Genomic DNA, 15,104 nt, shown 5'->3' on the forward strand with positions numbered 1-15,104 from the left:
TATTTGTTCAATTAGTAACTTAACTATTTTTATTTAGAAACGGTAACTTCATTAAAATACTATAACTCCTCTATCTAAATACTCTACTCATTTACATCCCTCTAGTTTCTTTCAATCGTTAGACATAATTGTCTTTGTATACTTAAAACCATTATGACCATTCAATTTTGTGTTCTTTCTTCACTCAGAGTATCTTTTCCAACATATATGTCTTCGTATATACTTCAATTGTGTAATTATATGATAGTTTAACATTCTCTTACAATAGGACCACACATAAAGTATGCAAACAGAACTTTAAAAGTACTACTTTTACTAAAGACATTTGCTTCACTAAGGATAAAACTAAATTCTAATGGTTTAGTAAAATCTTTTAATCAGAAGCTCCACATTGTTATAAACAATAACTGGTCTTCTTTACTGACTTTAGAAACTCATACAATCCAAGGAACCTGATTTTAGATTATATTAATTGGCTGTTATTCAATAATCCCAAGTAAAAACAATTGCGGGACAATCCTGGAAGAGTCTGGACACATTCAAATTTGCTTTGGATAAGTAGCACTTGTAAAAACAATACCCTAGAGTTGTACTAAGTGATACTGTAGCCACTGAGCACATGTGGCTATTGAACACTGGAAATATGACTACACCAGACTGAGATGTGCTATTAAGACTTTGTATAGGGGGTGCCTGGGTGGCTCAGAGGGTTAAGCCGCTGCCTTCGGCTCAGGTCATGATCTCAGGGTCCTGGGATCGAGTCCCACGTCCGGCTCTCTGCTCAGCAGGGAGCCTGCTTCCCTCTCTCACTCTCTCTCTGCCTGCCTCTCTGCCTACTTGTGATCTCTGTCAAATAAATAAATAAAATCTTTAAAAAAAAAAAAAAAAAGACTTTGTATGGGGGAGCATGGGTGACTCAGTTGGTCAAGTGTCTGACTCTTGATTTCAGCTCAAGCTCTAATCTCAGGGTCAGAAATTCAAGCAAGCCCCACATGGGGCTCCACAGTGGGCACAGAGCCTACTTGAAAAAAAAAAAGATCTCAATGTAAAATATCTCAATAGTTTATTATTGAGTAAATGAAGCCATTAAAACATTTTGGGTATATTGGGTTAAATATATTAAAATTAATTTCATCTGTTTCTTTTTAATTTTTAAATGTGACTACAGAAAATAAAAAAGTTACATGTGTTTGAATTATATTGCTTTCAGACAATGTTTTACTACAGTCTTGCAGTATTTATGTCTCTATGGTCACTAATACGGGAACTACCTTTGAAAAGCTACTTAAGTATAAAGTCCTTTAAATATATAGGAAAAAAATTCCTTTCACAGGACTCAAAATGTTAACAGACTCATAGTCTTTCTAGATAGCAAGATTCGAGTACTTAAATATTCCTAATGTTTTTCACTATTTCCTCTTACTATCAAAAAATGGAGATATTCTACATCTTTTTCTAGCATAATTTTTTCATACTTCTTAAAGGAATAAATATCACTTATATACCAGGACTTTTATATACATTATCTTAATTTAATATCCACAATATGAAGTACCCGAATAATTTTTCTTTTTACCACTCCTATTTAACAGATGTTTAAGATAGTCATCTTTTTCTTCTTTGGAACTTCAAGGAACATATTACTTATGAAACGAGGAAGAAGTGGGCTAAAACATAAAGCCTCAAAGGCCACAAACATACCAAAGATTCAATGATGCCATTCATGGTTGCACCTATTCCTGTTGAAGTGGACATCTGCTTCAACAATTCATAGCACAAAATAAGACACTTCTGTAGTGTTTCAACATCATTCTAAAATGAAACACAAAATACTCTGCATTAGTAAGAATATCTTCTGCCCATCCCTTAAATGTTAGCTTTTCCAGGGTAAACATACTGTCTCTACACACACTCCCTAGGGAATCTTATCCAGATCTCCAACTCCATTTACCATCCATGAGTTGACCCAGCTATTTTCTAAGTTTCAGATTCATATATACAATTGCTACATTTCCTCATATATGTTCCACAGACTTCCCAAACTCAAATGTCCAAAAGAGAACCAAATCATCATTATCCCAATCCCGCCTCTTGTGCTATTTCCATAAATAACACTGCCATCTATCCAAATGTCCAAACCAAAAGACCTATGATACATTTTTAACTCACTCTTCTCCCTGTTACTAATTTCTAAATACTTCTCAAATCCATTACTTCTTTCCACATCCACCATCATTATCTTGTTCAGGCTGAAGTCATATCAAGCCTACATTATAACATAGTAGTCTTCAACGACTATACCTGTGTAAGCTCTTATCACATTTTATGATGAAGATATATATCTCATTCTACCACTTAAAACATTTAGTGGTTCACCATGATCCTTGGCTAAGGCATAAAGTTTTCAATATTGCTTATGCAAGGCCTTACAAGACTTGGCCCTTAATTTTTCCACCAGATTTATCTCTTACCTCTCCCCCCTCAATTCTCTAGTCATGTGGACCTGAAGTTTTCAAATATAGCAGATACTCTTTAATTTCTGGGCCTTCCACATGCCTTCCATCTGCTGCATTCTAATAATTTATCAGGCAGAGACAACAGAGTGCACTAAAGGCACAAATCTAAAGCCCCTGCCTGACTTGCCTGGATATGACTCCTGCCTCTACAACTTACTATCTGTGCGACTTTGGGCAAGTTACTTTTCCTCTATAAAATGAAAATAGCACCATCCCATAAGTTTATAGTGAGAATCAAACACTTGTGAAGTGCCTGAAGCAGTGACTACCACAGAAAAAGCAACCTGTAAATGTTAGCTTACATTATTAATTTTTACTCAGACATCAAGTGAAAACATTTCTTCCCCTAGGGAAGCCAACAACACCATACCTGAGTTAGATACCTCGCCATAAAACCCCTATAACTTCCCTGCGTATACCATTTATTACACCATTCTGTAATTATACTATAATAAATTTATAACCCTTAAGTAGGACAAATGAACACACTAAAGATCAAGGGAAGTCAAGTTAAATAGATATTAATCATGATAAACCATATTTGTTCATATTTTCCCAATTCAGACCTGCAGTTTATATTGTTTTTCAGTTTATATTTTCATTTTTCACTTTAAATCCACTCCTCAAATTAAGAACCTATAATGATCCATAGACTTTGCCAAACAAAATAAGATACTAGTTATGAAAATAAAATTCAGGCATACTCAAAGTGGAGTGTTGGAGCAGGGATGTCTATGGCTAGAGAGTGCCAAGGACATAGCACAACTTAAAAAACGCCCCTGTATAGTAAATTCTTCCCTATTCAGTATTCCCCTTATGAACATACTCCAATCAGCACTTCCTAAACTGAAGTAAAATAATAATAATGTTTACTACAAAAGCAGAATTCTAAAAGACCTCCTGAAAATTAACATCAAATTTTATAGTAATTGATGCCATTCTATCTTATGTTAAAATATGACTAGTTTATCAAACCAATGAAGTTAAAAAAAATAAATAACTGCTGAAACTCAGCTTTAAGTGTTACTAGATAAAATGCTTAGTATTTCATTTAAAATAACAAAACTACTTAGCTTTTTCTAAAAACAAAAAGTGTAGTTAAGCTTTAAAAATTACCTGTATAATGGTACAGTTACCATACTTACCATAGAAATTCTTTTCCTAGCTCAGAAAGGTCAGGAGTTTTCCACAAAGAAAAAGATGGATAGATGGATGCATTTTCCTCCTCTAAAGCATTCAAAATACACACACACACAAAGAAGGAAAACACTGGAAGGTTAAGTTTCCCTAGCAAGGAAGAAAGACTACAGACTACAGAAATTAGCATGACAGGAGAGCAAATAAAGTGCTAGTTATAATAATTAAAGCTAATCAAGGCCTTCCTTTCAAAGCCTAAAATAAAAAGGGACAAGAGAAAAAAATTATTTTCATCTTAATTCATGATACTGCTAAAAAGCCCTCCATAGTAAAGATATTCTGGCAGCTTTCTGAGTTAAGAAAGAAAAAAAGGGTAGCTGAGATGATTAATAACAGCTGAAACTTAGTATGATAAAGTTATCTATACCTTCTCTATATGGACTTCTTTTATTTCAAGTTGCTCTGTCTCTTTCAATAGGTTTATTCTGGCATCTTCTAATGCTTTTATTTCTTCTTTTAATTCTGATGCTCGATTAAAATCCTGTAAGTTAATGCAATTTTCCAAAGCTTCTTTTGCCTCAATAAGCTTAACTTTTATTTCTGCCATCTAAGGAAAGATATAAATCGCTTTAGCAAAAGCTATTATTATGAACATCTATAGCAAACTAAAGAGTAATATTTAACATTATGACAACCCAGAAGTTAAGCAGAATCAGGCATATACAAAAAGTTGTGGTCTTCCTGATCCAAAGAAGGGCAAATCTTTCAGACTGCATAATCTGGTAACATTTTAGATACTCTTATAGTTTAACTGTTAATCAATAATTTGACTCTGTGAGAACAATTCTGAAAATATACAGCAAGAGGAAATAAAAGACTTGCACAGTTATGTTATACTCAAGCATTTATTTAATTCAGAAGAAATTTACCTTGAGTTCTTTCTTTCTTGCATCAGCTGGATCATCAGCACCAACAGTAACAATAGGCGCCCGAATCTCTGAGATAATTTCTGTAACCTGATAAATTATAAGTCGGAGCACATCCTTTAATATATGTTCTGTATCATAAAATGAAACCAAACTGCTACACAGAACTCCAAATAGCATCCACAATCTCTTGCAAAATAGAGTGAAGCACACATTCTACTTGCTAGACAATCTGGGTGTGGGGGGGGGTGACCAAACAATATATTTGACTAAAAACTCTAGGATTATGAGAAGGTAAACAGGTACATAGACACTGAAGATAAATTCCCTCATACAACACTTGAAAAACAAAGAAAAATGAATATAGTATCTAATCTTAGGCACCAAAACCTAAAATTCTCTGTCTACAATCCTCAACTCCCTCTCTAGTTTAGCTCCACAGAAGTTAAATATAGAAAAACAGAATACGCTTTTATTCTTCCTTTGGGTATAGAATGCATAAATAATGCCAGCATGACTAAAGACTTTCCTTTCAGAGCCACTGGGACACAAGAGTTGGCTGATTCAGGAAAAGGTTACATCCATATGAAGGTACTTAAGCAAACACTGGATAACCACTAACTGGGAATGTTGTACGTTGTAGAAAGGATTTATGTATAAGAAGGGGTTGGAAAAGACAACCCCTCAATTAATTTGCAATGCAAAGATTATATGAATTTATAAAAAGCACTGATACAGGTCTTTTTGGCTACCCCTGAAAAAATAATACTTGGCAATAGTATAATAATAGATAACACTTAATTCTGTATTTACCAAGTACTGGATGAATACTATTTCATTGAACAAGGTAGGTCTTATTGTTATTCTCATTTTACAGACAAGTAAAAAGGCTAAATTAAATAACTTGCTGAAAGTCACAAAGCCAGAAAGTAGAAGGGATCTGAACCTAAGTGTGTCTAATTTAAGCCAACTCTCAAACACTCAAACACTCTAGTGATCAAGACACCTGTCCCCTCTACTCTAACTTGTACTATTCAAACTGATTCAACAAAATGATAGGAAGAGAAGATGATTTTTAAAATGCATGTGTGGGAGAGAGATTCAATTTTAAAAACTAAAAATTTAATAGACAAGACTAAGACAAAAAGCAATTGTGAAGATACAGCAAAAAATACTGAAAAGAAAACAAGACAATCCTCAATCTCACTGACCAAAACCTTTCAACCTTTATCAACACTTAAGAAAATTACTTACAATTTGTGTTCTCTTATTATCATCTGTAATGATGCAGAGCAATCTCTCAACAAGAAAACAAAGTAGGGATACCGGGGTTGTGGGTAGCGTAAGAATCTCCTGTAAAATAGCCAGTAGTCCTTTCCTACATTCAAAAAGAACTATTTTCATTTAACCATGACAGAAACACATTTTATCTCTAACATTTATTCTGCAGACTTAATTATATTTGCATCAGTTCTTTTTTATCACTATAGGTACAAAATATATGTACAGATTAGGTCAAAAATTCATTTTCTGCAAAAAAGTATTTTTTTATAAATGGCCCTACAATCTGTCATAAATCAACATGATGAAATGACAAAATATCAGAAGTGAATCAAATTTTCAGATATTGGGCACCTGGGTGGCTCAGTAGGTTAAAGCCTCTGCCTTCAGCTCAGGTCATGGTCCCAGGGTCCTGGGATCGAGCCCCATGTTGGGCTCTCTGCTCAGCAGGGAGCCTGCTTCCTCCTCTCTCTCTCTCTGCCTGCCTCTCTGCCTACTTGTGATCTCTCTCTGTCAAATAAATAAATAAAATCTTTAAAAAAATTTTTTTCAGATAGTATCACTAGCCCTCTCTGTAATAGAGATTTTTTTTTTTGACAGACAGAGATCCTAAGTAGTCAGGGAGGCAGGCAGAGAGGGAGAGGGAAGCATGCTCCCCGTTGAGCAGAAAGCCCAACACAGGGCTCGATCCCAGGACCCCGCGACCATTACCTGAGCCGAAGGCAGAGGCTCAACCCCCTGAGCCAACCAGGCACCCCTGTAATAGAAATCTTTAAGCCAAGTCTGCAATTTTATTGATTTATCCTGAAAAAATTGAATGTATTTCCATATATATGAACAAAATGGATACAAACTGCCCAGGTAACACCTATATGCATATTTTTGCCCATATATATATGGGCAAATATATATATATATATATATGTATATGTATATATATACACATGTAGTACATATATAGTACAGTACAATTCCAGAAATACAGTACAGTACTTTATTTTCTCTTCCTTATGATTTTCTTAATAACATTTTTTCTAGCTTACTTTATTATAAGAATATGATATATAATACATATAATATAGAAAATCATGTTAATCAACTATTTACATCAATTTTTATGTTATGCTTATTGGTAAAGCATTTAGTCAATAGGCTATTAATAGTTTTGGTTTTTTTTAAAGATTTTATTTATTTATTTGACAGAGAGAGAGATCACAAGTAGGCAGAGAGGCAGGCAGAGAAAGAGAGGGAAGCATGCTCCCTGCTGAGCAGAGAGGGCTCTATCCCAGGATCCTGAGATCATGACTTGAGCTGAAGGCAGATGCTTAACCCACTGAGCTACCCAGCCACCCCAATAATTAGGTTTTTGAGAGGTCAACAGTTTTATGTAGATTTCTGACTCCACAAAGGTGGGATGGGGGATCAGGGAGTCAATTATATTTATGTATAAGTATATACGTATGCGTGTATACACACATACACATACATACACACACACACGTATGTATACACAGAGAGAAAGGGTGTATTTCCTGCTTAGATATTACATGTATAAGAGGAAAAAGAAAACTCTATTGCACTATAGAGAGCTAGGTTAAATGTAAATATATTTAATCATACTGTAACAAGAATGTATTTCAATACAGGATATTAAAAGAGCAAATTAGGATGAGGATTAATATTTAGACATACCTTCCTCCTTCTTCACTTGTATCCAAAGACTTGATAATTAGAATCAACTGTTGACCTATAAATTCTTTTGACATCAAATTTCCAATATAGGAAAAATCATTTTTCTTTTCATCTTTCACAACTGGGATACTCTGAATATAACTAAAACAAGCAGAATAAATAAAATGTAAAATCTGTTTTAAAAAAACATTAAACAGATCCCCCATGAGGTCAGAAAAGGGTCTTTTTCAGTTCATATAACTTCAACCAAATGGATGTTTATACCACGTTATACAAATTTGGCCTAAAGAATAAACTCTATGTGGTTGTTATGAACTGTTGCAAACAAACTTATGGGCATGAATCAGAAAGAATTTGGAAAATATACTCATTGAAGATTCAAATTTCTTATGGGAAATTTTCAAAAAGCACATATTTATGTCTCTCAAGTTGGCAACATTATTTCAATGTAACCAGTATTCTCAATTAGAGTCCTGGATCCCTTTAATAAAAACTCAATTTTTCTTTTTTTTCTTTTAAAGATTTTTATTTATTGAGAGAGAGAGATAGCACAGAGGAAGAGTGAAAGGGAGAAGCAAAGTCCCCGCTGAGCAGAGAGCCCAATGTAGGACTCCACCCCAGGACCCTGAGATCAACCACTTAAACCAAAGACAAATGCTTAACCAACTCAGCCACCCAGGTATCCCCGCTTTTTTTTTCTAAGATTTTTTTATTTGACAGAGAAAAGGGAGCAGCAGGCAGAGGCAGAAGGAGAAGCAGGCTACCACTGAGCAAGGAGCCCAACATGGGGGTAAATCGCTGGATCCCAGGATGCTGGGATCATGACCTGGGACAAAGACAGATGCTCAACCAACTGAGCCACCCAGGCGCCCCTAAAAACTCAATTTTTCATAAAGAGCTAGTCTTCACTCATCATCCCTAACTAACCGTTATTCTTTTGCTTAAAAGTAATAATTAATACTAATAATACAAGTTATCCAGGAATGCAATGACCTTTTAAAAAATCCAACAGCACATTAAAAAGATTATCTACCATGACCAGGTGGGATTCATCCCTGGGTTACAAGGATGGTTCAACATTTGCAAATAAATCAATGTATAGAACAAATTAATAAGAGAAGAGAGAAGAACGACATGGTTCTCTCAATTGATGCAGAAAAAGCATTTGGCAAAATCCAGCATCCATTCCAGATTAAAATGCTTCAAAGTATAGGGATAGAGGGAACATTCCTGAACCTCATCAAATCTATCTATGAAAGACCCACAGCAAATATCATCCTCAATGGGAAAAAGCTTGCAGCCTTCCCATTGAGATCAGGAACAAGACAAGGATGCCCACTTTCACCACTCTTGTTCAACATAGTATTAGAAGTCCTAGCAACAGCAATCAGACAACAAAGAGAAATAAAAGGTATCCAAATTGGTAATGAAGAAGTCAAACTCTCTCTCTTCGCAGATGACATGATTCTTTATATGGAAAACCCCAAAGACTCCACCCCCAAACTACTAGAACTCATACAGCAATTCAGCAACGTGGCAGGATACAAAGTCAATGTGCAGAAATCAGTGGCTTTCTTATACACTAACAATGAAAATACAGAAAGGGAAATTAGAGAATCGATTCCATTTACTATAGCACCAAGAACCATAAGATACCTGGGAATAAACCTAAACAAAGAGGTAAAGGATCTGTACTCGAGGAACTACAGAACACTCATGAAAGAAATTGAAGAAGACACAAATAGATGGAAGACCATTTCATGCTCTTGGATCGGAAGAATAAACATTATTAAAATGTCTATACTGCCTAGAGCAATCTATACTTTTAATGCCATTCCAATCAAAATTCCACTGGTATTCTTCAAAGAGCTGGAGTAAATAATCCCAAAATTTGTATGGAATCAGAAGAGACCCCGAATCGCTAAGGAAATGTTGAAAAACAAAAATAAAGCTGGAGGCATCACGTTACCTGATTTCAAGCTTTATTACAAAGCTGTGATCACCAAGACAGCATGGTACTGGCATAAAAACAGACACATAGACCTGTGGAACAGAGTAGAGAGCCCAGATATGGACCCTCAACTCTATGGTCAATTAATCTTCGACAAAACAGGAAAAGATATACAGTGGAAAAAAGACAGTCTCTTCAATAAATGGTGCTGGGAAAACTGGACAGCTATATGTAAAAGAATGAAACTCGACCATTCTCTTACAGCGTACACAAAGATAAACTCAAAATGGATAAAAGACCTCAACGTCAGACAGGAATCCATCAGAATCCTAGAGGAGAACATAGGCAGTAATCTCTTCGATATCAGCCACAGCAACTTCTTTCAAGATATGTCTCCAAAGGCAAAGGAAACAAAAGCAAAAATAAACTTTTGGGACTTCATCAAAATCAAAAGCTTCTGCACAGCAAAGGAAACAGTCAACAAAACAAAGAGGCAACCCACAGAATGGGAGAAGATATTTGCAAATGACAGTACAGACAAAAGGTTGATATCCAGGATCTATAATGAACTCCTCAAACTCAACACACACGAAACAGGCAAACATATCAAAAAATGGGCAGAAGATATGAACAGACACTTCTCCAATCAAGACATACAAATGGCTATCAGACACATGTAAAAATGTTCATCATCATTAGCCCTCAGGGAGATTCAAATTAAAACCACATTGAGACATCACCTTACACCAGTTAGAATAGCCAAAATTAACAAGACAGGAAACGTGTTGGAGACGATGTGGAGAAAGGGGAACCCTCTTACACTGTTGTTGGGAATGCAGGTTGGTGCAGCCTCTTTGGAGAACAGTGTGGAGATTCCTCAAGAAATTAAAAATAGAGCTTCCCTATGACCCTGCAATTGCACTCCTGGGTATTTACCCCAAAGACACAGATGTCGTGAAAAGAAGGGCCATCTGTACCCCAATGTTTATAGCAGCAATGGCCACGGTCGCCAAACTATGGAAAGAACCAAGATGCCCTTCAACGGACGAATGGAAAAGGAAGATGTGGTCCATATACACTATGGAGTATTATGCCTCCATCAGAAAGGATGAATACCCAACTTTTGTAGCAACATGGACGGGACTGGAAGAGATTATGCTAAGTGAAATAAGTCAAGCAGAAAGAGTCAATTATCATATGGTTTCACTTATTTGTGGACCATAACAAATAGCATGGACGACAAGGGGTGTTAGAGAGAAGAAGGGAGTTGAGGTAAATTGGAAGGGAGGTGAATCAGGAGAGACTATGGACTCTGAAAAACAATCTAAGGGGTTGGAAGTGGCGGAGGGGTGGGAGGTTGGGGTACCAGGTGGTGGGTATTATAGAGGGCACGGATTGCATGGAGCACTGGGTGTGGTGAAAAAATAAGGAATACTGTTTTTCTGAAAATAAATAAATTGAAAAAATTTAAAAAAAATCAGAAAAATAGAGACTTATGAATTTGTATTATCCTTACTTAGAGGCCCTACTAATATCTGTATTGTTCTTATTTTAGTGTAGATATTCCTAAATAAGTACCATCAACTACCCTTTTATTCTTATTATCCCTGCTCAAATTAAGGTCTTTTATAAGCCTCACCTAGATAAAATTCAACAGCCTACCAAAAGATCTCTCTTTTTGTGTGAACAAAAGGCTACTTAAAGGTAGAATTAAGAGTTTAAGCTTACACAATTCGGTGCCTTTAGGCGGAAAGTAATATGAAAAACAATCCTGATGAAAAATGTCATTTTCAAAATGTCAACTGGGACGCCTGGGTGGCTCAGTGGGTTAGGCCTCTGCCTTTGGCTCAGGTCATGATCTCAGGGTCCTGGGATGGAGTCCCACATCGGGCTGTCTGCTCAGCGGGGAGTATGCTTCCCCTCTCTCTCTGCCAGCCTCTCTGCCTACTTGTGATCTCTCTGTCAAATAAATAAATACAAATCTTTAAAAAATAAATTAATAAATAAATAAAATGTCAACAAAAATCAAGTTATAAAAACTGCAGAACTATGTATGATGAATAAACTGACTCACTCATAAAATGATAACCAAGAGTAAATAAAAGGTCACAAATCTCTGGCCATGAGATTAGGACTTTCAGTGGTATCAGCACTCTTTGGGTTCTAGGAGAAAACTAAAGAAAAGAAGCTAATGATTATCAAAATCATTAGCTTAGAGTTCCTGGTTTCTGACAGGCTATAAAACCTTCACTCATCTTTGAATCCTTCCCTCCCATTTGAGTACCTTACCACTCCAGCTTTAGCACAATGCATAGCATCAATAAGTTTTTTAAAAATAATTTTTTAAATAAGTTCAAAGAGTAGTTGTTTCATTAATAGAGTACAAATTCAAACTGCATAAATACAACTTAAAATGGACCCACCAATTTTAATTACCATGATATAATTTTTTTAACCATTTTAAAACACATTCATTACAATGAAGAGCACTCAAGAATAAGAAAGCCTTTTCCTAAAGCTCTCTTCAAGAATTTATACTTAAGGTCACTTTCTAAAACTTGTGTTGGTGTCTCTTTTTCTTCCTCATATTTGGCAAGCCTAATTTAATATCCCTGATTTCTTCCTTTACAATACCTCAGGTAGCCTGAAATTGTTTCATATCAGAATTCTGAATACCTCTTTCTGCTACAATATGTCTGAAAATACTTCTCTCAGATTATGAGGAAGTAATTTTTCCATTTAATTTTGTTTCTGTACCTGAATAAGCTAATCCTATCTAGTGATGTTGCTCCAAAAAGAAAGCCATTCTATTTCTAAGGTATTCTTTCAATAATAATTAAAATATAATTTTCAAAGATTTCTTCTTTATAAATGAAAAAAGGTTGATTAAAAAGTTACCTATTTCAAAACTCACAGATTAAGTGACAGAGGAATTATAAGAATCCCTGACTTCTCAGAGCCAGGGGAAGCAAGCTCCTTACCTACGGATTTCAGTAACTAAGAGTTAATCTGTGAAGCAATCCTTGAGGAGAGGCTCTCCCTCTGTTACTTAAATATTTACTTCCTCATATTTTCTTTTACTTTCTATAAGCATTTACTACTTTTATATTAATTCATATTATTAAGCATTGCATCAAACTCATTTTGGACATACTGCAACATGGCCCAAACAGCATTATAATGAACACTCTAATTAAATAGTGACGTCTGAAACAATTACTATTGAAACAGTAGATTCACACATATTTTTTATGATGTTACTATCAACTCAAGCTGTAAGTTTCCATTTTGGCTCACATTTAAGATATTTATCCTTGATTCAATATTTTGCCTACAAATTAAAATGCATTTATAGTTTTCCCTCCTAACTTATGTGGAATCATTATAAGCAAAAGCAGAATACTATATTCCACATAAAGAGAATTCAGGCCTATAATTCCTATTATATGGAAGAAGCTTTTTAAAAAATTAATCAAGGGGCGCCTGGGTGGCTCAGTGGGTTAAGCCTCTGCCTTCGACTCAGGTCATGATCCCGGGGTCCTAGAATCGAGCCCCGCTCTCTGCTCAGCGGGGAGCCTGCTTCCTCCTCTCTCTCTGCCTGCCTCTCTGCCTACTTGTGATCTCTGTCTGCCAAATAAATAAATAAAATCTTTAATAAAAATAAAAAATAAAAAATGCACCCAAAGCACAAAGTTAAAAATCTACACAACAAAATCTACCAAAAGATATGTAACTTTTGGCCCAGCAATTTCACTTCTGGGAATCAACCTCATAAAAATCCCAAATATACATAAAATGTACAGTTAACACAACTTTATCAGTGAAAACTGGAATCACACTAACATCCATTAACCAGAGAAGTAAATTAAGCACTGCCATCATACTATGGGATAGTATGCTGTTAAGAGCGTGGTAAATTTATGTGCACCAACATATAATGATCAGATATAAGAGGTTGGGAAAAAAACCAAAAATATGTATCGTGTGCTGTGTTTAAAAAAATTTACATAAATTTTTTAAAAATTATGTATTTTAATATATGTGTAAATAAATGTAAAGAAAGAGGTCTGAAAGTGTATATCCTAAATTGATAACTCAGATAAATGGGATTAGGAGATGAAAAAAATTCCATATTTTTCTTCTACGTATTTGAATTTTGACAAGAATTGCATTCATGTTTGACTTAGTAATTTTAAAGTGAAATGAGAATAATAAATTTGAAAAAGCTTTAAAAAACAAAAAGCTAAATAGTGAAAGTTTTAATTAATATTAAACTAGCCACCAAGCTTCACCTTGTCAGTTGGAAAAGTATGGCCCATGCACCAGATACAACCTGCTGCTTGTTTTCATACAACTTGTAAGCTAAGAGTTTTACATTTTTATTTTTTTAAAGATTTATTTATTTATTTATTTGACAGATATTGATCAGTAGGCAGAGAGGCAGGCAGAGAGAGAGGGGGGAAGCATGCTTCCCGCTCAACAGAGAGCCCGATGTGGGGCTCTATCCCAGGACCTTGAGATCATGACCTGAGCAGAAGGCAGAGGCTTAACCCACTGAGCCACCCAGGTGCTCCAAGTTTTACATTTTTAAATGGAAGCTTGTTTACACACGGATGTATACACAAATACATCTGAAAATATATACAGATGTGGGGCGCATGGGTGGTTCAGTGGGTTAAACCTCTGCCTTTGGGTCAGGTCATGATCTCAGGGTCCTGGGACAGAGCCCCGCATCGGGCTCTCTGCTCAGCAGGGAGCCTGCTTCCCTCTCTCTCTGGGCCTACTTCTGATCTCTCTGTCAAATAAATAAATAAAATCTTTTTTTAAAAAATGTAAAAAAAAAAAAAAAGAAAATATATACAGATGAAAATTATATGAAATTAAAATTTAATGTCTTTATGGGTAGAAAAATGTTTTATTGGAAAACAGTTACAATCATTCATCATATATTCTCTGGCTGTTTTTGAACCCCCACAGAACTGTCATTATGACACAGGTCTACAGACAAAAATAGTTACTATCTGACCCTCAGAAAAGGTTTGCCGACCAATTTCAAAGAGTTAACACATCCTCATTATCAACTTTATGGAGAAATGTTCATAATCACATCCTAACGGTTTTAAGGAATGTCCCTAAACATATTGAATTTTTACTCTTTCAGTGTACTGTCCAGCACAGAATATTCTTCAGAAAGACTCAATGTACATTCCTATTTATCCCTACCTGGCCAAAAAATGATTTTTAATTGACCCCCAATCAAGCATGACTTTGGAAGAGAGGGCTAGAGGGTTGACACAGGCAGGAACAAAAGTACAATTCAAACAAAAAGAAAAAAATTTTACCTTAGTAAATACTCTGCATATACTATGGGCTCTGGCAGAATCTGCTCCAAAAATTCTTCACCCTCATCTCCTTTCGATTTCATGTATTCACAAAGGACACGCCAATACAAAGCATTTTCAGGAGTCAACGTTTCTGTTGGAATCAGTTTCCTTCATTTAAAAGGGAGAGAATAAGAAAAAGAAAAACCTTAAAGTTAAAAATTTGAATGGATATAAAAAATGGGAAATAAAAAGCAGACCTGATTTAAAACTAGCATCC

At 35.3% G+C, this 15,104-nt stretch overlaps 1 protein-coding gene across 1 annotated transcript in view; it reads right to left on the reverse strand.

The window, feature by feature from the left end:
• Positions 1-15,104, reverse strand: part of NCAPG (non-SMC condensin I complex subunit G) — a 62,509-nt gene that overhangs the window by 40,051 nt on the left and 7,354 nt on the right. Inside the window, exons 7-12 of the mRNA XM_044226040.1 lie at positions 14,846-14,995; positions 7,553-7,693; positions 5,834-5,957; positions 4,583-4,669; positions 4,081-4,260; positions 1,702-1,812 (exon numbers count right to left, since the gene is read on the reverse strand). Of these exons, the coding sequence (XP_044081975.1) occupies positions 1,702-1,812; positions 4,081-4,260; positions 4,583-4,669; positions 5,834-5,957; positions 7,553-7,693; positions 14,846-14,995 (793 nt within the window). The remainder of the gene's footprint in view (positions 1-1,701; positions 1,813-4,080; positions 4,261-4,582; positions 4,670-5,833; positions 5,958-7,552; positions 7,694-14,845; positions 14,996-15,104) is intronic.

Source organism: Neovison vison, chromosome 11 (assembly GCF_020171115.1).
Source record: "Neovison vison isolate M4711 chromosome 11, ASM_NN_V1, whole genome shotgun sequence".
Classification (NCBI taxonomy): Eukaryota; Metazoa; Chordata; class Mammalia; order Carnivora; family Mustelidae; genus Neogale; species Neogale vison.